This window comes from Anopheles funestus, chromosome X (assembly GCF_943734845.2).
Source record: "Anopheles funestus chromosome X, idAnoFuneDA-416_04, whole genome shotgun sequence".
Taxonomy (NCBI): Eukaryota; Metazoa; Arthropoda; class Insecta; order Diptera; family Culicidae; genus Anopheles; species Anopheles funestus.
In genome coordinates this window covers 12,477,258-12,500,953 of record NC_064597.1, presented here as the reverse complement: position 1 = coordinate 12,500,953, position 23,696 = coordinate 12,477,258, and the positions used below count along the sequence as shown (strand labels likewise).

General features: G+C 41.9%; 1 protein-coding gene across 1 annotated transcript in view; it reads right to left on the bottom strand.

Moving 5' to 3' along the window:
* Positions 1 to 7,425: 7,425 nt before the first annotated feature.
* The window catches only part of LOC125762314 (protein kibra), a 29,442-nt gene continuing 13,171 nt past the window's right edge, over positions 7,426 to 23,696 (bottom strand). The window contains exons 3-9 of the mRNA XM_049424267.1: positions 12,385 to 12,686; positions 12,138 to 12,297; positions 9,721 to 11,930; positions 9,373 to 9,655; positions 8,256 to 8,416; positions 7,846 to 8,170; positions 7,426 to 7,765 (exon numbers count right to left, since the gene is read on the bottom strand). Coding sequence (XP_049280224.1) covers positions 7,426 to 7,765; positions 7,846 to 8,170; positions 8,256 to 8,416; positions 9,373 to 9,655; positions 9,721 to 11,930; positions 12,138 to 12,297; positions 12,385 to 12,686 — 3,781 coding nt within the window. The remainder of the gene's footprint in view (positions 7,766 to 7,845; positions 8,171 to 8,255; positions 8,417 to 9,372; positions 9,656 to 9,720; positions 11,931 to 12,137; positions 12,298 to 12,384; positions 12,687 to 23,696) is intronic.

Genomic DNA, 23,696 nt, shown 5'->3' with positions numbered 1-23,696 from the left:
GTAAATACGCGAGTTGAAACAAAAATGAGTTCAAACGAAACGCTTGCAACACATGAGTTAAAACGGAATACATGTGTACAATACCCAAACTAGTCAAAGGAATATACTGCTCGCTCTGTATAGAAAAATATTCTATAAATTTGAAAATTTCCTAATGTTATAGCCTTACCTTTTTTACATAATTTTGAAAAAAAAATAAAAATTGATTTATTTTAATGCCAACTGCTTGAAATAAGTTTCTTTTCACTCAAATAATGCTTTAAATTAAAAAAAGAATAAAAAATCAAAAAAAATTTAAAAAAAATTTTCAACTCGAAAATTTCATAAGGCTTACCCCTTACGTTTTTTTTGAGAAATTTCGCAAAAAAAATTAAATTGATTTATTTTAATGCCAATCGGTTGCAATGTGTTTCATTTCACTCAAGTAATGCTTTAAATAAAAAAAAGAGTGAAAAATAATCAAAAAACCAAAAAATTCAAAAAAATAAAAATTTACTAAGGCTCATTTTTGCACCATTTTTGTCTATAACTCGGTCGGTATCCAACGGATCGCCAATCTTTAAACTGTGGTCGATAGATGGCACCAATGGCTACATTTTCTTCTTGGACGGCCATGCCCTCAGATGTCTGTGCCAGAAGTTATTCGAGGAACCAAGTTCCTTACCCTGTTTGAGAAAATGTAAAATTTTCCTCATTTTTGCGCCAAGTTTTGTCTATAACTCGGTCGGTATCCAACGGATCGCCAATCTTTAACCTGTGGTCGATAGATGGCATCAATGGCTACATTTTCTTCTAGGACGGCCTTGCCCTCAGATGTCTATGCCAGAAGTTATTCGAGGAACCAAGTTACTTACCCTGTTTGAGAAAATGTAAAATTTTCTTCATTTTTGAGCAATGTAGCAAAAATTTGAAATGTGATATATTTTGATGGGAATTTGTTGCAATAAGTTTCTTTTCACTTAAATAGTGCTTTAAATTAAAAAAAGAATAAAAAATCAGAAAAAAATTTCAAAAAAATTTTCCACTCGAAAATTTCATAAGGCTTACCACTTACCATTTTTTTGAGAAATTTTGCAAAAAAAAATTAAATTGATTTATTTTAATGCCAATTGGTTCAAATAAGTTTCTTTTCACTCAAATATTGCTCTAAATAAAAAAAAGGATAAAAAATATAAAATAATGTATAGATTTGAAAATCTCCTTTTTTTGGGAAATTTAGCAAAGTTTATAAATTGATGTATTTTAATGCGAATTTGCGCAGCACCTACTTCCAGCAAGCACCCCGCTTCAGCTACACCTGGAGATCGCCACAGCAGACATATTCCCAGATTGACCACTTTCTCATCGATCGCCGTTTTTCGACTAAGGACTTGGACAATTGCTAAGGACTATCTTTGGCGGTCTGTGCGAGCAGGGCGTGTGGAAAAGGAGAATGAATCACGAGCTAGCCGTGCTGTTTGGCGGTGCAGATAACCTGACGGTTGTCAAAGCAGGAAGGATACGATGGCTGGGGCACGTGATGAGGATGCTGGACTCATGCCCCACCAGAAAGGTGCTCGTCAGTGATCCGTTCGGCACGAGGCGGAGAGGAGCGCAGCGAGCTCGTTGGCTGGATCAGGTGGAGTCAAACCTGTCGGAGAACGGATGCAGCCGTGGATGGAGGACTGCAGCACTGGACCGAGTTTCCTGGAAACGGATTGGCGACCAGGCCATGTCTACGCGACGTGCTCGACCATGAGCAGGCCACAAAAGAAGATTCTGTTATTTATTCAGAGCATTATTGAGTGAAAAGAAGAGCGCGAAAGAGTAAAAATGAAATATTTCATTTCCGTTTCTTGGTTATAACTTTAGTACTAATAATCGGACAACTATGGGGAAAATATGCAACGACGAAGAATCGAATTCTACACAAATCATTTAGACATTATGTGTGTCTATCTCTTCAGGTTTTCAAGTAAATCGCGATATGAAGTAATTTTTGAAATATTTCAATTCCGTTTTTTGTTTATAACTAAAATACTAATGATCGGACAATCATGCAAAACACATGCAAAGATGCAGATTCAAATTCTACACAAATCATCCCAACATTGTTGGTGTCGATCTCTTCACGTTTTCAAGTAATTCGCAACGAAAGAAAATTTTGAAATATTTCACTTTGGTTTATTGGTCATAACTTTAGTACTAATGATAGGACAATTATGTAAAAAACATACAAAGATGCAAAATCGAATTCTACACAAATCATGTGAACATTTCTGATGTCTATCGCTTCAGGATTTCAAGTAATTCGCAAATAAAGAAAATTTTGAAATATTTCACTTCGGTTTTTTGTTAATAACTTTAGTACTAATGGTCGGACGGGTAAGTAAAACACATGCAAAGATGCAGAATGAAATTCTACACAAATCATCCGAACATTGTTGATGTCTATCTCTTCAGGATTTCAAGTAATTCGCAAATAAAGAAAATTTTGAAATATTTCAATTCCGTTTTTTTGTTAATAACTTTAGTACTGATGATCCGAAAAGTATGCAAAAAATATGCAAAGATGCAGAATCAAATTCTGTACAAATCATCCGAACATTGTTAATGTCTATCTCTTCAGGATATCAAGTAATTCGCAACGAAAGAAAATCTTAAATATTTCACTAAGGTTTTTTGGTAATAACTTTAGTACTAATGGTCGGACGGGTAAGTAAAACACATGCAAAGATGCAGAATGAAATTCTACACAATTCATCCGAACATTGTTGATGTCTATCTCTTCAGGATTTCAAGTAATTCGCAAATAAAGAAAATTTTGAAATATTTCACTTCGGTTTTTTGTTAATAACTTTAGTACTAATGGTCGGACGGGTAAGTAAAACACATGCAAAGATGCAGAATGAAATTCTACACAAATCATCCGAACATTGTTGATGTCTATCTCTTCAGGATTTCAAGTAATTCGCAAATAAAGAAAATTTTGAAATATTTCACTTCGGTTTTTTGTTAATAACTTTAGTACTAATGGTCGGACGGGTAAGTAAAACACATGCAAAGATGCAGAATGAAATTCTACACAAATCATCCGAACATTGTTGATGTCTATCTCTTCAGGATTTCAAGTAATTCGCAAATAAAGAAAATTTTGAAATATTTCATGAAATATTTCAAAAAAGTCAAAAGTGTCAGAGAAAAAATGAAACTTTTCATGAAATATTTCAAAGATGAAAAGTTTCACAGAAAAAATGAAACATTTCATGAAATATTTCATGAAAAATTTCATGAAATATTTCATCAATTTTCGTGCCAACTGATTAATGAGGAGTCAAGGAGTCTAAAACAGTTGAAGTTGAGGGTCCAGGGGACCTCAAACAGGTGCAGGAGGGGGTGCGACGGTGAAAAACCAAAAAAAAAAAATTGACAAAAAATTGGGTCCACGAACCGACGAAAATGTGAAAAATCAAAGTGAAAAAATACGCTCCAAAATATGAAAATCTGGTACCATCGATTAGAAAAAAGCAAAAAAAAAATTGGGCCCACGAACCGACGAAAATCTGAAAATCCGAAGTGTAAAAATACGTTTTGGTTTTTGAAGTGCTACCTCCTCGCCTGGTATGCTCTCCTGTTACTTCAAGCCATTTCGCCTGGTAGTTTTCGAAATCCAAAAGTATCCAAAAGTATCGAAAAAGTACCAGCTGCAGCAACCAAGTAACAGGAGAGCATACCAGGCGAGGAGGTAGCACTTCAAAAACCAAAACGTATTTTTACACTTTGATTTTTCACATTTTCTTCGGTTCGTGGGCCCAATTTTTTCTTTGCTTTTTTCTAATCGATGGTACCAGATTTTCATATTTTGGAGCGTATTTTTTCACTTTGATTTTTCACATTTTCTTCGGTTCGTGGGCCCAATTTTTTTTTTGCTTTTTTTTAATGGATGGTTCCAGATTTTCACATTTTGGAGCGTATTTTTCACTTTTTTACTTTTTTCGGTTCGTGTGCTCACTTTTTTTTTGCTTTTTTTTTCTTTACCGTTTCTAGAGGTTTTTACGGATCTCTTAAGCCAAAAGTGAACGTTTTTGTAACCAATGGTCACATATTTTCAATTTTTTTAGTGGATTCTTTTGCTTTCATTTTGTACATGTTTTTGGTGCGTCTGTCTCTTTTTGTTTTTGTTTTTTTTTGTCGCACCACCTCCTGCGCCTGTTTGAGGCCCCTGGACCCCTTCCTTCACCTGTTAACGGTCTTTTTTTCTTTTTTTTTCTTCCACACCCCCTCCTGCACCTGTTTGAAGTCCTCTTACCCCCTCCAGTACCGATTTCACGCCAACTTTCTTCCTCCAGGACCGATTTCAAGCCCAAACACCCCCTCTAGGACCGACTTCACGCCTCCATACCCCCTCTAGAACTGATTTCACGCCCCACAACCTCCTGTAGGACCGATTTGACGCCCCCATACACCCTCCAGGACCGATTTCAAGCCCCCACACCTCCTCCAGGACTGATTTCACGCCGCCTTTCCCCCTCCAGGACCGCTTTCACGCCCCCAAACCTCCTCTAGGACCAATTTGACGCCCCCATACACCCTCCAGGACCGATTTCAAGCCCCCACACCTCCTCCAGGACTGATTTCACGCCGCCTTTCCCCCTCCAGGACCGCTTTCACGCCCTCAAACCTCCTGTAGGACCGATTTCACGCCGCGATACCCCCTCTATTAAGCGAAATTGGAAAAGATAGCCAAACAAAATGTTCCCATGATTTGTGTGAAATTAAAAGCTGCGTTTCTGTATATTTTTTACATATTTATTCGATCATTAATACTTAAGTTATTACCAAATAATAATGAGTTATTGAGTATAACTCACGTAACAGTTTTGTATATGTATATAGATAGCATTTATTTGTGTGTTTTTATTAAATGTATACATATATGTATATATATATACATATATGTATATATAAACAAAAAACACATATCTACTTATATATATTTCTTTTTTTGTATTAGTCTGTAATATCTTTCTCTAACGTGTTTTGCTTAATTTGCTGCTGTGTTCGCATTTTTCCTTCCCTTTTTCTCTACACCTTGGCTTTAACTATTCATCCTATGCTAAATACGAGCAAATTGCAGGGTTGGTTGAGAGTGTTCACATTTATAACTATCTTCCCTTACACACACATTCAACACTAACTAAAACCATTCCCAACTTTACGTTTCATTTTGTTTTACGTTTTTTTTTTCACTCAACCCCTAACCTTGGCAGCCACAACACAAACACACGCAACTGCCGCCTTTCCATTTGTCCTTGTTTCAACCATCCTAAACACAACAATAATTGCAAACAATTTCATCTAAGGCACATCGTTAAATTGTCTATAAGGAAGTTCTCCGATTTGCTTGCATTTTTCCTATCATCACCAAGTTCCTATTAGCCATTTCAGGCCTTCCTCACAATCCTCTTTTGATTCATCTGTTTCCTGTTTAGGTTGTTTTCCTTCCTTCTCATCTTCCTCTTTTTCTCTCTCTCTCTCACGCTCTTAATTGTTTCGTTAGTGCTGCGATCCTTTGGCCTGTTGCATTTATCTTCTTTTTGTTATCTTCCTCTGTTCTCTTGCGTTTTCTATTCTGTTATTATCTTCTGTTTCTTCTATTTGTAATCTTCTTCTTTTGAAAGCAATTTGAATGTTTCGCTCTCGTTTTCCCTCTTTTTTCCTTTTGTGTCCCTAATAGACTTCCCTTTCCTATATACGGTATTGAGATATGTGTTGCGATAGAGGGCAACGAGGTTTCTACCTAAACAATGTTAAAAAATTGAAATAATAATAAAAAAAGTAAAAAAAAAATAAAATTAAGAAAAACACGAAACTATCTAACTTAAAACGGCCATAGAAGTAAATGTAGAAAGGCAAAAGAAAATGGAAGTAATATTATCGCTATTGCACGTTTGAATATGACTGCTTCTAATCTGCTCTCGATCGCAACCAATAGGGCTTTAACTATAGGTTAAATATTTGCTCTATACTGTGTGTGTGCATGTATGCGTGCGGTTGTGTGTGTGTCTATTTTGTTGCTTTCTTTACTTTTTAGATGCGTTTTCATTCCAACTTTGTATGCGTAATGGTTCTTAAATTGTTTTACTACGCTTCTGATTTAGCTTTTTTTCTATCCCTCTCTCTCTCTCCATTTCCTCGTATCGCTCTCTCTCTCTCTCTGTCCCTATCACTGCCTTCAGGGGGTTGATTTTCTTTGGACAACCAACACACATACACACACACACCAAACGTACACTAACAAACATCGCTGCTAAAACAACATTACATTTACGTACTTCATATCTTGTCACTGTCTACTAAAACACCCTTCCTAGCTCTGCTGATTAAAAATATAAAAAAGGCAGCTTCACTACGCAGTAATATATAGTAGCAGTCAGCAGTAATATGTATAGCAGCTACATAAAGAACGGTGCCTATTTGCTATTCCTGTATTACTCTACGTTAGAGGTTTGATATGCGTCGCTATTAACATTCATTATCTACGCTGCTGTCGATTAAAATCATTTACCGTACTAAAACTAAACATGCAAATGGCGTCCCCTCGTACCAGTGTGAGGGAAAGGTGAAGGTGGTGGGCTGTTTGTGGGGGGGGGGGGGGGAGGGTATTAAAACCTTTGGAAAGGAGCGTTAAAACAAAACAAATATGTTGTTCTACTAGGGCAGCGTTGTGTACAAGTGTCGACAGTTGTGTTAACGTTAACAAGATTATACTAATACAGTGTTTTTGGAGCATATGTGTAGGTGTGCCAATTGCGTACACCGGAAACTAGCAATGTTGTAGAAAATGGAATTTAAGAAACTGTCTCAAAATCAAAATCTTGATTCAAGCTCTCGTCCTTTTGAAAATTAATTGAAAATCACTTTAACTTTTTTTTTGCTAATTCAGAAAGGGAACTACAAGGGAAAGAGAATGAAAGAGAGGGAGAGAAGGAGAATGGAGTACAGAGCAAGAGGTAGGGACAGTTTTAGATTTTTTTTTCGTTTTGTTTCCTAGTGCGTTTCCTAGTCCCTAAACACAGAATAATAATATTAATAGTAAGAACATGGATCTATCTCTTTAAAAAAAAAACCAAAACGAAGTATCTCAACTTAACGATTAAATGCATGCAAGACCTTTGGTCATTTTTTTGAATTATTTTTTGTTGCTTGTCTGTTTTTTTTGCCTTACGCCTATCTCGCTGTTGCGACCGCGAACACACGTAACGTTTACTTTACCTATATCTGTCCTGTTCTATCTGAGTTCCTAACCACTGTGCCGCTAGCTAACGAAATGCCTGCCCTATAGAGGATTTCCCTTTAATGCGTAAAAAAATGAAGGCACTGTGTGACAACGTGACACGGTACCCCGTGTGTGTTGTCGGGGTGGGTAATTTCAATCGTTTAACCTCACACCTCCACACCGTACGTGCGGTCTACGTCGCTGTAGGAAAAATCCGGTTCCGGTTCCATACCGGTGCCGATATCCATTGTTGCCGGTGACGGTCCACAAACGGTCGACGATGAAACCGTAACCATTGGCATTAGCTCTGTATTGGTTGGCGTTCTGCTACCACCACACTCATCCCTTTCTCGTTCTAAACTACCGGCTACGGGTAGATCCATGGTTGGATCTAGCTGATGTGCGGCGGATGTACTGCCCGATAGCGTGGCCGACGTGCCGGGGAATATTTCCGACGGTAGCTCCGGTACGGATACACCACGGCGCGTAAAGAATGCCATCTTCTCCCTGTAACGAAAGCAAAAACCAGTTAGCAATGAGATGAGACCGAGAGCGTGTACAAGAGTGCATTCAAAAATGGTACTCACTTGAACGAGATCGAATCGAGCTTGCCCTTGCCGACTTTCGTTTTGCGCAGCTTGTATATCTCCTTGGACGTTTTCATCAGTAGCTTCGCGAGCTGGCGCTCTTCCGGCGTGACCGCGTTTACCGTCTTTACCAGCCGAAGGAAATCCTCGTTCTCGAGGGCCCAGGCTGCCACCTTCACATCGTTATTGTCCCGTGCCTGTTCGAGCCGATGCTTCAGCTCCCGCAACCGCCCGATCTCGTCCGTCAGCGTTTCCAGCTTCGTCTGCTGCGCCTTCAGATCAAGCTCGAGATCAAGGCTGGTGCGTGGCACTGCCGGATGCATCTCTGTAAAAGCAGAAAAAACAAAAGTGAATACTGATGTCTCGCTACGGCGTTGGTAAACGACGACTAATGCCAATTAAACACTTACTGTGATAAATCTTAGACACACGGTTGTGGTAGCGCAGGGACCGTCGCTCGACCGAACCACGCTTGAACGGGTGGGGCGTCACTTGATTGTTGAAGTGCATGGCCGAATCGGAATCGCTCCGGTTTAACCGGCAGATGTATCGGGCTTTGCTAGCTACGGCACTATTTCAGACAACACAGAAAAGAAAGTGAGAGAAAGAGAGAGATTAGTTTTTTTATATACTTAAGCTTTGTCTGAGGTATGGGATAGTGAATCAATTGTCTTGTGATTGGAATCTTGGCTGCATCTTCAAGAAAGGGAGACAAGCTAGAATACAGCAGCAGTTACATGGGTATTACGGTGTTGAATCCGCCTATTCCGATACTATAAAAACGACATGTTCCATTCGTAAAAGAGATACTTGGAAACTATCAGCAGGGATCATGGAAAATCAACGACTGATCAGATCTTCGCCATGCCGCAAATATCACAAATTCTGACTTCTGGAGCAATCTTCTCCACCTAAAATACTTGACGTCATGGAAGCTGGGATTATATTCAGCGTCAGGCCTAGAATGCTATACGAAAGCAACAGGCGGCTCAACAGCAGCATAATGATGGCCCAATTGACCATGCAACATACTAGGGAATGTTGCAATCGCTGAGGAGACCAATCTGTCAACCGCTCAAAAGTCATCGTTTGCCGTCATTAAGGTTATATTAAGCAGCTTCATTACGAATGAACGAACGAGCTGATCAATATAAACGAATAAAGGATGGCAAATGATGTCATTGGAGCTTTTTCTCAGCGATTGCAAAGTTCTCTAGTATGTTTGCACGCTTCTCCTAAATCACATTCCCCTAAATCAGGGGTCTCCAAACTACGGCCCTCCAGAGAGATCCCGAGATTGGCCCTCAGTTGTGGCTATTCCACTCAATGCGGCCCGTCATCTAAAAAGTTTGGAGACCCCTGACCTAAATGATTGCCAAAATTCTCCAAAGCGAGTGAAAATTTCCCCCAAATTCCCCCGTTGGCAAAATTTGCCAAGATCCCCAGAGCGGTTGAAACTTTCTCCATACTGATTGAACTGTTCCCTTCTATGAATCGAAACCCTGTAAAAAAATATAAATGTTTTACCTTGGTGAGAAAGTTTGCGATCGTTTCACCAACCGATCGTCCACGACCGAGCCCTCCTCGATGGTGGAGGAGCGCGTAGGACCGTTCGGGTCGGGGAACCGCCTGCGGCTCCGCTCCGGCAAAAAGGCACATTCGGTGTTGGTTTCTTTGTCCACCCGCTGCACGGGTGGTGGTTGCGGTACACCCATACCACCATCTCCGTCCTCCTCACTGCCACCGTCACCGCCACACTGCTCCTCCTTCACGCTGTTCATATACTCCTGTATCATTAGCTCGGTAGCTTCTGTAAAAGGATCAGACCAGACGTTACTTCCGGGACGTACTGTTTGCATACACACGACTACTAACCTGCGGACGCACATCCCTCCTCTTCGTGTTGCTTTTGGTGTTCCTCCCCTTCGTCTTCTTCCTCGACGGAGTGTACTATCCTTTGTAGCTGTTTGTTGCGTCGACGGCACACCAACCCAACCGCCGATTGACCGGCCTGTCGATGTTCGTTCCCTTCATCCACCGCCTTATACATCTCCTCCTCGTCATCCTCCCTATCCTGCTCCTCCTCTTCCTCGTCCTCATCATCCTCTTCCTCGTCGTCGTCGTCGTCATCATCGTCATCGTTCGAGAGTTCATCGTACACCATCTCCAACACGGCTTGCAGCTCATCCTGACCCTGGTTTCGTGTGAGTGTTGACGTTTGGGACGAGATGATGGTCGACTCGTCGGACGATTCTTCACGCGCACCACCGGCACAACCCTCCAGCAGCTCCGACTCGTTCATTGACTTCCGGCTAACGATATTGTACCAGCGGCTTGTGGTTGCGTCCGCCGGATTAAACTCAGCCAGACTGATCTGTGTGCTTCCGATCCAATCCTCCCGTTGGCCTACCAGCACCATGACCTTCACGTGAAGCGATTTTGCGTACACCTTGTCGAGTGGCAGCGGTACGATCAGCATCGTTTTGAAGATTGGCCGGACCAAATCGGTTACCGTACCGGTACGGACGAACCCTGGCCCACCGCCACCCGACCCGGACGGTAGCAGCATGGCGCGAATAAACAACTGACAACCGGCCGGTGGTCCCAGGGCGCCCAAATTGCTACCACGCTCGATCGTAATGCAAAGTGCGGTATCAGCGGTTGCGTAGCGCAGTCCAATCTGTACCTGGGCGCATTCCTTCGTCTGCATCGCGGGCGGGGCACGTGACGCTTCGAACACGCCGGAATCGCCCGCCACCGATTCGTCACTCACCGTCGTCGAGACGGACCGCGTGTTCGAGGTGGAGGACGAGCGACTGAGCAGGGCGGCCGGTTCCAGGTACGGTGGCTTCTCGTAGATCGGTGACAGCGGTCCACCGGCAATGCCTAGCTGCCGGATTTTTAACTCCTGCAGTTGCTCCTCTAACCGCTGCCGGTCGAGATTATAATCGGAGGTGGCTGTGTTGGATGCCGCTGTGCTAGTGGACGCCGTCGCAACAGCATAGCTAGGTGCGGCGGCAGATGATGTACCGTAGCTCGGCCCAGCGGTCGAAACACCCGGACCGATCAGTTTGGCAGTAGTAATGGCAGCGTGAACAGCTGATGACGATGTGGTTGCAGTACCAGACGATATGGCTGCCGCAGCAGCAGCAGCTGCAGCCGTCACCCAATCAAGCTTCATGGGTGAGGCGGGTGGTGTTTCGGTGGAGAGGCTGCTGCGTGGTGATAGTGACGATACTTCCGAGCTCGGATGGAACAACCGTTGGACGCGTCGGTTCATATCGACCATATCGATTTGCGGCTCCGCTGACAACGGATCGCCGTAGATGTCGGTGAAGCTGAGCCCGCTCAGTGAACCCTTGCTGGATGCGGTGGACAATGAACCGAGGCTGGAGCTGCTGCTAATCGACAGTGTGCTTGCGGACAGCGATTTCAGCTGATGCTCCAGATGCGTGAACTCCTTGAGCGCTTCGAGCAGCTGCTGCAGCAGTGCCTGCTTTTCCTCGTGCAGCTTCAACCGGTTCGCGATGCACTGGTTCGATTCCTCGTACGCCATGTTCAGATCCGCCTCGAGCTGCCGGCAAACGCTCTGTATCCGGCGCATCTCCGTCGGCGAGCGTGATTTCGGTGTGATGCTACGGTACTCGAGCAACAGTTGCTTCTTCTCCTGGAACAGCAGCAACCGGTCCTGATCAGATTCCAGCTCCCCGGGACGTATCTTTTCCTCCAGTGCTGCCAGCTGCTCCTGGATTTCCTTCACGCGCCGGCGCCACTCGTCGTACCGTTGGCGCATCTTTGCCATCTCGCGTGCACCCATCGGGAAGTGTTCCGATGACAGATCGGTCTGGGACGCGGCACAGATGCGATCCTGCGCCAGATTGAAGGTGGACGCGTCCGGGCTTTCCTGGCGCAGCTGTAACCGCGTCAGGTCGTCCTTCACCTGTGCCAAACTCTTCATCAGTTCCTTCTTCTCCCGCTCACCGGTGATGAGCGATTTCTGTATCTTCTTCACCTCCTCCATGATGGCTTGCGCTTCGCTAATATTGTAGCAACCGTTCACGTGTGCATTGAGCTTTTGTTCCACACTAAAAGAAAGTCAAAAACAAATAAAATAAAACGAGGTGAATAATTCCACTCTGTTCGCGCGATGCTTAGACGGAGGGGTTTGTTTGTGCTTTAACTGTCATAATTGTTTTCTATTGAACTAAGTGAAACTTGAAACTAAAATTCAAATTTCAAATCAATCCAGTAATAGCTCCTTAACCCGCCTAAAACGCAGTCTTGTCCTTTACCTTGCCAACGTGTCAACGCCTTTCTGGGTGCTGTGCATCTCCTTCTGTATACGCGACAGTTCCTTCTTCAACCGGAACACACGCTCTTTCGCGATGGCCAGATCCGCCCGCAACAACTCCGGATCAAACTTGGTGCTACAGGAACTCGTCGATGAGCACACTGTGGCAAATGGAAGAATTAAAATGTTCGAATGATTAGTAAGAGGAATAATGGCTGGTTGCTGGATAAATTATCCACACTACTCACGACTAGTGCGACTCGCCGCAAGCGCATTGAGATGGTTGTACTCTTCCTGCGCAAGATGAAGCCGTTGCGTCTTCACGCTCAGTATCTCCTTCTTGGCCTCCAGTGTGTCCTGTGCGGAGCAGAGGTACTCCCGCAACATCTCGTCCTGCTTGCTCTTCCATTGTAGCCGTGGGTCCTCGAGCTGGGTCGTTTGCGTGTTGTGGTTGATGTAGTAGGTACCGATCTGTGGATCATAGCTCTCCTCCCACCCGAAGGGTAGCTCGTTCCCGATACAGTCGGCGAACGTTTCCGGCTTCGTATGCCTGGGGATGATAATAAACAAACGAAAGGGTTTTAGTAACCACGTCTGGACTAAGGCAGATAGATAAAGACTAATTGCAGGTTATTCGAGAACACGGCGCCATTACTGTCACTGTTATGCGCCATTTTGAAAACCGTGTATTGTGTGTAGGTGTGTCCGGCATGACCAGCTGGCACATAGCCGAACCCGGTGATGATGAAACTGGGAAAATTTCATGATTCAACTTGGCCAGAGCAAAATCGGCCATAAAAAGAACAGTCGAAAGCAGTTTTATTTTTATCCAAACATTCACTGTTAAGGTCGGTGTTCTATTCTACGGTGTGACCGTGGGTTGAACCAAGGTTTGCCAACCCACAGCGTTCATTTTGTGCTTAGTCACAGCAAATTCTATAGCACCGCAGGATGGAAATGTTTTCCACGCTTCAAGTGAATGTAATCCAAATGTAGTATGCACGTGTGCAGGGAACAGTATTCTACCGATGGTAGTTTTTGTTGGTCCTCAATTTCAGATTTGTACTAGAGATGCGAATAACAACTCTTTTTAGTGAGCCAACTCAGAGTGAATGAGTCGTTATTAGGAGTCAGCTCGTTTATTTCGGAGTCATAAAAAACCCCGGCATAAACATATAAGTTAAGGTTCGGTCATTTTACTCACTCATGACTGTAAGCATGTTGAAACGAAACGTTTGATACACATGAGTTGAAATACAATACGGAATACATGTCATGAACGGACATGAAACGGAATGTTTTTAGGATATTTATTATCCAATTCAGAGGCGGATCTTCCACTAAGCAAACTAAGCGGCCAGGGGGTTAGGCCCCCCTTAGAAAAAAAAATTAGAAAAATTTAAAAATTTCATAACGCTCATTTTTGTACCAAGTTTTGCCTATAACTCGGTCGGTATCCAACGGATCGCCAATCTTTAACCTGTGGTCGATAAATGGCACCAATGGCTACATTTTCTTCTTGGACTGCCATGCCCTCAGATGTCTGTGCCAGAAGTTATTCGAGGAACCAAGTTCCATACCCGGTTTGAGAAAATGTAAAATTTTCCTCATTTTTGAGCAATGTAGCAAAAATTTTAAATGTGATATATTTCGATGGGAATTTGTTGCAACAAGTTTCTTTTCACTTAAATAGTGCTTTAAATTAAAAAAAGAATAAAAAATCGGAAAAAAATTTCAAAAAAATTTCAACTCGAAAATTTCATAAGGCTTACCCCTTACGAATTTTTTGGGAAATTTTGCAAAAAAAATTAAATTTTTTTATTTTAATGCCAATGGGTTGCAATGAGTTTCTTTTCACTCTAATAATGCTTGAAATAAAAAAAAGAGTGAAAAATATTAAAAAAATCAAAATATTAAAATAAAACATGAAAATTTTCCTCATTTTTGCGCCAAAATTTACCTATAACTCGGTCGGTATCGAACGGATCGCCAATCTTTAACCTGTGGTCGATAGATGGCACCAATGGCTACATTTTCTTCTTGGACGACCATGCCCTCGGATGTCTGTGCCAGAAGTTATTCGAGGAACCAAGTTCCTTACCCTGTTTGAGAAAATGTAAAATTTTTCTCATTTTTGCACCAAATCTTGCCTATAACTCGGTCGGTATCCAACGGATCGCCAATCTTTAACCTGTGGTCGATAGATGGCACCAATGGCTACATTTTCTTCTTGGACGACCATGCCCTCGGATGTCTGTGCCAGAAGTTATTCGAGGAACCAAGTTCCTTACCCTGTTTGAGAAAATGTAAAATTTTTCTCATTTTTGCACCAAATTTTGCCTATAACTCGGTCGGTATCCAACGGATCGCCAATCTTTAACCTGTGGTCGATAGATGGCACCAATGGCTACATTTTCTTCTTGGACGGCCATGCCCTCAGATGTCTGTGCCAGAAGTTATTCGAGGAACCAAGTTCTTTACCCTGTTTGAGAAAATGTAAAATTTTTCTCATTTTTGCACCAAATTTTGCCTATAACTCGGTCGGTATCCAACGGATCGCCAATCTTTAACCTGTGGTCGATAGATGGCACCAATGGCTACATTTTCTTCTTGGACGACCATGCCCTCAGATGTCTGTGCCAGAAGTTATTCGAGGAACCAAGTTCCTTACCCTGTTTGAGAAAATGTAAAATTTTCCTCATTTTTGAGCAATGTAGCAAAAATTTGAAATGTGATATATTTTGATGGGAATTTGTTGCAATAAGTTTCTTTTCACTTAAATAGCGCTTTAAATTAAAAAAAGAATAAAAAATCAGAAAAAAAATTCAAAAAAATTTTCCACTCGAAAATTTCATAAGGCTTACCCTTTACGTTTTTTTTGAGAAATTTTGCAAAAAAAATTAAATTGTTTTATTTTAATGCCAATTGGTTGAAATAAGTTTCTTTTCACTCAAATAATGTTTTAAATTAAAAAAGAATAAAAAATTAGAAAAAAAAATAAAAATTTGAAAATTTCCTTAGGATATAGCCTTAGCTGTTTTTTGGGAAATTTAGCAAGATTTTATAAATTGATTTATTTTAATGCCAATTGGTTGAAATAAGTTTCTTTTCACTCAAAAAAAAGAAAAAAAATCATAAAAAAATTTTAAAAAAATCTATAAATTTGAAAATCTCCTAAGCAGAGGCGGATCCCATTTCATGTCTTTGCCATAGTTCATAATTCATAATTCTTCAATGTCGTCCAAAAAAACGAAAGATATATCACTTCGCTTTGCTTCATCTGGGACGCATAGAACGATGGAATTCTATTAACTCATCTGCCTAGATATTTATGCCAATAATGATTTGATGGAACATTCCGAACAATAGACGCATGGTTTCCTGGAACAGTCTTTTCCGTGTGTCACGCTCAATCAATAGCAGATATACCCACATGAACACGGCTAATAGTGTCGCGTGTCCTTCACTTCGCAGTAAATTGTTCCCCAACGTGACCACACGCGAAAGACACTTCGCCAATCAATATGTTTGAGAAAAAAAACAACCAAGCTGAACGATGAAGCAGTGAAAGTAGCACGGGTGATGGAGTAGATCTTCGGATCGTCAATTACGGGAGACGCCCCAACTGCACCACCCATTTAAACTTTGACACTCCCGGCACTATAGTGCTGTGAGCATCACACACAACAGGTTGCCCCGCGACGATTCCCGTGTGGTCGGTTTAAATATAGCGAAGCACCGCTCTCAGGCCCAAATTGCATAACGCACAAAACGCAGAAGCGGTCCGTCGTGCGGTCTGAGCCATGACCATATTTTTAGCAAATGACACATTGAACAACAACAACAAAACACACAACAGAGACAGCAATGCGTGCGCTTGTAGTGAAGGAAAAATCGATGCGTCGAAGAACTTTGGGGTTTTGGTCAGTCAGCACCATTGGGGTGCAGTATGAGTGTGGGAAATAGCAGCAATGTCAACATAATATTATGACTCAATGTTATTTTTCTTGTGTCCCATTTTGTACATATACCACTTGTTTGTGTACCAAACACACACACGCACACACACTGAGATTGAGCGATAGCGTAAGCAAAACGGCGGCGCAAAGAAATTCTTTCCCGTGAAGAAATTCTCGCCTCCTTTCACACGCAAACAAACAAAGGAGATCAATCGATCGCGAAATGCAAACGCGTGTTTCAAGTTGTGCATGATTTGTTGGTTTGTGTTCCTTGCACTGGACTGTTGGTTCGTAATTGGACGCGAAGGTCACAGTCTGTTTACTAATCAGCTTCAACCCAGTTGCGGGAAAAGCACTCGAAAACCATAGCGCAAACTATTCGTGCTAACTGAGTGAGAATAAATGAGTGAATTAAATCATTCTTATACAGAGATTTTGATATAATTCATTTGAAATGTTACTCATTCAAAAAGATTTAACGAATAAGTTAAACAAAAAACTCCTCTTAAAATTGTCATTTCGATCATAAAGAGTCATAACTCTTTGCAGCGATCTTTGACTCACTCATGAATGAGTGATTTAACTCATTAGAGAATCATTTAATTCATGATTCTCTCTCTCTCTGTTTCTGTCTCTTTCTCTCGCTATCTCTCTCTTTTTCTCTCTCTCTCTCTCTCTCTCTCTCTCTCTCTCTCTCTGTTGTTGACTTAGCGTCCTTTAAGGACACGTCCGTCATTTCTGTCTTACTAGTCTTATTTTACCAAGTAGCCGGATAATCTGTCCTTGCTACGGGGAGATGGTCTGGATGGGATTTGAACCCGGTCCTGCCGTGTGGACCGGCGCCGTTTACCACATATACCACCGAGCCATCGCCCATCATTCATGATTACAGGGGTTTCCAGCCCAGTTCAAATATATAATGGGAGGTCTCAAATTCGTAAAACGCAAAGTGAAAGAAGCACGACAGTATTCAAGTCTGGAAAGCCAATTCAAAGTAGTAAGATAGCAAATCAAAATCGTAACACCAAATCTCAAATCCGACAGTTGTTTACCCTAAGCGACGTTTTGGCGGTTCTTCGAAACTATGGGATAGAGATAGCGATAATGAAGTCAAAATATTTTTTTTAAATAAATTTCAAATGCTTAATTAAAAATTCTAAAAATATTTAAAAATTTCCATTCAGTTTTGCCCTATTACAGGGTTTCTCAGGCCAGCTCAACACCGTAACACCACTTTTCAACAATGTAAAATGTGTATCCGAAAATGTATATAGAATTCGAATCCGGTAACTCTTTTCAACATGGTAAAACTAGGTCTCTAATCCGTAAAATCATTACTCTCATTACAAAATCATTACATCATTACGAATTTGAGACCTCCCATTATATATTTGAACTGAGCTGGAAAACCCTGTAAATATTAATATAAAAAAACAACTATCGTTTCATACGGGTGTTGGCTTATAACGGCTTGTTGTTATAATGAGAAGCGAAATCGATTAACCTTGTGAATAAGTGAAACGACTCCTCAAAGAGTCATGACTCTTACAAAAGTAAAACGACTCATTCGCGAGTGAGACTAACCTTATCCATCGAAGGTGCATCGTATGGTGTGTTCGTTCATTCCATTTCAGGACCCTAGTCAATTTAGCTCAATTGATGTCTGATTAATATGTGTTGTCGCTTCAATCGAATGCCTTTACACTCGGTATGGGACATTCCGTTGCAACTTCTCGCACACATACAATCCCACCGTACTTTTATAAGCCACATCTTATGATGCGTGACTCGTCCGTAACAATCGCCTCCTGCGCACGGTGCTTAGTCTTAGGCAGAAATTAGATAATGGAACAAAACAACCGCACCGTGCGTAGGCACCAAACGGTCATATTGCAACCAGCAAATGTCAATCCGCCAATTAAAAGATGTAAACGCTTCATCAATACGCATACCACCTGTTCAGGAGTTCAGGATAAGGAGCTGTTTGCAAGAAATAGCAATCACTTCTCCACTGCTCACATTTGCTTACTGCGACTTGACGCAATGTTTACGACACAATAGTAAAAGCGAAGGACGAATCTTTACGACTTGCGATTGAAGATGCGTCTGTTTCGTCCTCGACTGTCAGCCATCTTTCGCCATTAGTTTATTGCTTACGAAAACCGACCAGCAGCCCCGGTAAACGGATGCAGCAGGAAGGAAATCGAAAAAGGTTGAAGGAACACTTGCTTTAATTAACGGGTTAGCAAGCAAATAACGGCTTGCTTATTTGCAAGTGGGAAAGTTGTTTCCCACCCTCAACATACACACCACCCACACACACGTCCTCTTTTTGTGCGGTGGTTCTTGTTCCGGTGAGGAAGGGGAGAGGGGGTTTGTTGCTGTTTGTATTGCCTTTCGACCGTTCCGGCGCGCAGAGGAGGATTGCGGGCGGAGTTGCAGATTGGAACCTTGGCCTGGTGTGCCTGGTGTGTGCTGCATACTGCTGCAGCGAAATGCAAATCGTAAAATTATACCTGTTTTACGACCGGCGTTAAGCACCAAACAGGAGTGTTAATTGCAGCTTCTTTGCACGAACCCAACGGGTTCGGGTTTTTGCGACGGTGTACCAAGAAAACGGTCAATACATATCTTGATGCCGAAAATAACAGCTCGTTTTGGCGTCTAGATTTTCCCAATGGACATCGGGAATGCTTCACGGTGCATTGGACCTTGGCTCGGGGATTAGAAAGTAAGATCCTTTCGTTACGAACCGTTGCTAGACGTTTCTACGTTAATTGTAACACACCCAATGCACGATAAATTGAGAGTTGAACGAACAGAAATACGAACGACTCGGTGGTATAGTGATACTGAGGGAAGTCTTCACACGATAGACCGGGTACCAAAAACCCATCTGAAGCGTTTCTCCATGTACATAATTAGGCAATATGCCGAGTTTAGTAAATTCAAGAAATCCCGGAAATGGCAGAGCAAACATCTTCTTAGAAATTTTGTTACAACTCTTGGATCGTGAACCATAAACTCATGATCGCTTTGCCCACCTCTGTCAGATGGTGATGGGTAAATATTCAATTTTTCCGGAGTCAACGTAATCCGACTTCGATACATTCCGGAGTAATTCCGGCATTATTAACGAACGGGGGATGGATTTAACTCCGGAGTTACTCCAGAGTATACTTCGGAGTATACTTCGGAGTAATTACTCCGAAGTTTACTCCGGAGTAACTCCAAAATAATGCCGGAGTTATTCCAGAGTGAAATCCACCCTCCGTTCGTTAATAATGCCGGAGTTACTCCGAAGTAATGAGTATTCCGGATTAAACCGGAGTAATTGCTTCGGAGTATACTCTGATTTTTAAACTTCGGATTCGGAGTGGATTCATGAATTTACTCCGGAGTACCCACCATTACTATCAGAATCAAATCCAAGAAGTCCGTAGCAATCATTGGCTATTACTAGACCATATTACTCAATAAACATTCCCAGTATCGAACTGAACAATTGGTGTTAATTGAAATTAGATTAACATTTTTCCTGCGAATATCTGAATGTGTTGACCCACAATGATGTGAATGACACCGAACAATTTCGTTCCTTAACAACTATCTCCACTATCAGAACAACATACAAGAGCACGCAATAAGACAGAGTTCTTAAGAAAAAAAGCCCTTAAAATTATTTGTTACTAAATATTTACACCAAGGTGAAAGCCAAGCCACCAGAACAAGCTCGGCGCACCAAAACGCCCGTCACGCCCGTCAACAGCAGGCCAGGGGAAGAGAATGTGGGGATGGGGTGGTGGTGCGCGGGGAAAGAAGGTTTCATCGAGCGAACGATGAACTCTTGTCGCGGGACGGCAAAAGCGGAAATGGTTCGTACGGGTGAGGGTAAGGTGTAAAGCGGAGGTGAGAGATTCTCTATTCACATTCCCTCGTCTTCCATCATCTCCACCACGTTTGCCACTACAGACATAATCCACCCGGAAGGAAAGCGACGGACACGGTGGGGACACGGCAAGGGAACGGGGAAAGAAAAGCGATCAGACAAGGTGGGATTGGGACCGGTGACGTTGGGTTGAGGTTTAACGGGTGTCAAGCGGTGGGAAAAGAAAATGAACACAAATCGACGTTCCACCAACCTGGCAAGAACTATTCCAAACAAACGGGTCAATAACTGGGCAAGAATGTACCCAACAACCATTCCTACCACATTCTCTCACTCTTTCACTCAAACTCTCTTTCGTTCTGGTCGCTCTCATCCTCCTCCGTCTCTTTTTAGCTAACCGCTCCTGGCCAAGGTTTGTGAAACAGAGGTGCTGACTGTCAGTAGGATGTCGCTTTGTTGCTTTGTAGGGTTGTCGCTAGAGGAATGGAGGTTCTGTTTAGTGTAGATGCAATGCCCCACATGCAATGTTTTATGTCGCTTTATCTCTTGCACACTTCTTGAAGATGTTTTCCTGCTAGCTCTACTAGAGGGGTTTAAAATAGTCAGCAAACCTGTCAGGTGAAACTGCATCAACACTCGCAGGTGTGGGGAAGTGTGATGCATACAGCGTTCGAATCAACTAATTGATGCCCCAACACGCACTTGATCCCTTCGCCAGTTCAATGTCTCACACACAGATGCGCGTCTCATCTGCAATTGCTCGCTGTACCGTAATGGTACAACTACCAGAAACCCAGATGCATTCAGTGCAGTTACCCTAAATCCACCCTGCCTGTCCCTAATCCCTTTGCAAGCAACCCGTTTTCTCACGGGCCCAGGGCTGCGCATAGAAGGGGCTGGCAAACATAAAACTAAAAGTAAATAAACAGCGCATCTAGAAGTGCAACGAAAACAAATGTTGAGCCCTAGGAAAAGGGAAGACGGTGGGGCAGTTGTAGAAAACGGGAAAACGGGCGGATGAAATGTTTCTGCTTTCCCCAAACCCCCTCCAAAACCCCTAACTTCTGTTTTACTCACCCCGTTACAAACGGGAGAAGAAAACACAAAACACAGAACAACATGCGATGGAAGGGATGAGGCGGAAACGTGCGGAGAATAGTGTGGAACACCGTGAATGAAAGAAGTTGTGACAAAGAAAAGAGAGCTAGGTAAAACAAAAGGTAAAGGAAAAGGAAAGAACCTGATTAAGAGGAAATTAAATTACAACATTCGTGCGGGAAGATGAAGAAAAAAAGAAGAAATAAAATATAAAACAGAACTAAACCCGAGAACAGTGAAGAAGGATGGTAATAAACAAAAAGGAAGAAAGAAAAAAACATATTCAGAAAGAAAGAAAAGAAGCTAATACAACGAACTTCTCTGTTTTCTCTTTCTTCTCCGCTCCCTTTCTCTCTCTCTTTCTCTCTCTCTCTCTCTCTCTCTCTCTTATCTGTTTTTTTTGTCTCGCTGTGCATATCTCGTATTTCTGTTTTTCTCGGCCTTGGTACAATGGGGAGTCCTTCACAACACTTACGGTTCCTCTTTCTTCCTCTTTCATCCTTCCCCTTCTTTCGCTCATTTCCCTCATACTGTGAAAACCGTTGTCAGAAAGAAACTGGACGCTTTTCTACACTCTATCTCCCACCGTATTTATCTCGTTTTCCACTGCACTTCTTCACGTCAATGATTAATACTTTACAGGGTTACCCCAATAGACACGATGCGATAAGCGCACTATCCTGAAAAATTGAACTTAAAACAAAGATACAGTTTTCATATCCGGCGGGATGAAGAGTAGACAAACTAATTTAATTTGCTTTTGTAGACGAACAAAAATTATTAACCGTGGGCAGGAGTGTATATATCTTGACGATCATTTTGACATATGTCATTTGTGGAAGAAATAAGGAGCATAATAAAAAGTAAAAACCTTGGTGAGACGCGGAAAAACCTTGCTCCGTATATTAGCACAAAAATATTCCGAAAACCCCCTAAAATCCACTTAGTGGTTTAAAGCTTTATCAGATTTAAATATTTTAAATTGCAAATCAACACCGCAACCGTAATTGTGACGGTTGCGGTTGTTTTTTTTTATTATGTTTCGAGGCATAGACACCTCAGGACATGGCCGTCGAAGAAGAAAATGTAGCCATTGGTGCCATCTATCGACCACAGGTTAAAGATTGGCGATCCGTTGGATACCGACCGAGTTATAGGCAAAACTTGGTACAAAAATGAGCCTTAAGAAATTTTCAAATTTTTATAATTCTTTAATTTTTTTATAATTTTTTATTATTTTTTTGTTTTAAACATTATTTGAGTGAAAAGAAACTTATTGCAACTCATTGGCATTAAAATAAAACAATTTAATTTTTTTTGCAAAATTTATCAAAAAAACGTAAGGGGTAAGCCTTATGAAATTTTCGAGTTGAAATTTTTTTTTCTGATTTTTTATTCTTTTTTTAATTTAAAGCACTATTTAAGTGAAAAGAAACTTATTGCAACAAATTCCCATCAAAATATATCACATTTCAAATTTTTGCTACATAGCTCAAAAATGAGGAAAATTTTACATTTTCTCAAACAGGGTAAGGAACTTGGTTCCTCGAATAACTTCTGGCACAGACGTCTGAGGGCATGGCCGTCCAAGAAGAAAATGTAGCTATTGGTGCCATCTATCGACCACAGGTTAAAGTTTGGCGATCCGTTGGATACCGACCGAGTTATAGGCAAAAGTTGGTGCAAAAATGAGGAAAATTTTACATTGTCTCAAACAGGGTAAGGAACTTGGTTCCTCGAATAACTTCTGGCACAGACATCTGAGGGCACGGCTGTCCAAGAAGAAAATGTAGCCATTGTTGCCATCTATCGACCACAGGTTAAAGTTTGGCAATCCGTTGGATACCGACCGAGTTATAGGCAAAACTTGGTAAAAAAATGAGGAAAATTTTACATTTTCTCAAACAGGGTATAGAAGTTGATTCCTCAATAAATAATTCACTTTTCACTATGCGAAAACCCCCTTAAAATGTATTTGTAATTATAATAAAAATTCAAATTCAGGCCACATTGCATAGCCTCCGAACCACCCTGTACGAAAAATTGACACGCAGATGATTGACCGTGAGAGAGGGGGGGGCGGTCCTTATTTCAGACTGTAGCCTTAATTTTTAGTCTGTTTGAAAGACCAATAAAAACAAGTTGAAAACCCCTGTAAATTCTATTCCCGCTACTATCAAATTCATTTACGCATCTCCGGATAGTGTTCGCTCGTTGTACCGCTTTTATTAGGGAAAACCCTGTAATACGTCTTTCCTTACGATTTGTTCTATTGGCTCTAACGACCTTTAACACTGCACACATTCACAAAAGTGCAGTGTTTAGCCCTTTTATTCCTTTCCGGTGCAAAATGCATCTTTTGTGTGTTTCGAGACGGTGAAAACGAGTGAACAGGCAAGAACTCGACCGCTGATGCCAATGAACTTTCGTGCTTCCGCTTGCTGCATATGCTGTACCACCAACCCCCACCCCCCCCCCCCCTATTCTGTTCACCACGGTCAATGCCACATCCACTTGCTTTCCCTTCCGGCGCTTCCTCGACAGGCCAACGTGACCCCCTTTCCTGCGCTCGTTCTCAAAACCTTCTGGGGTTTCTTTTTTCAATCAGGTTTCT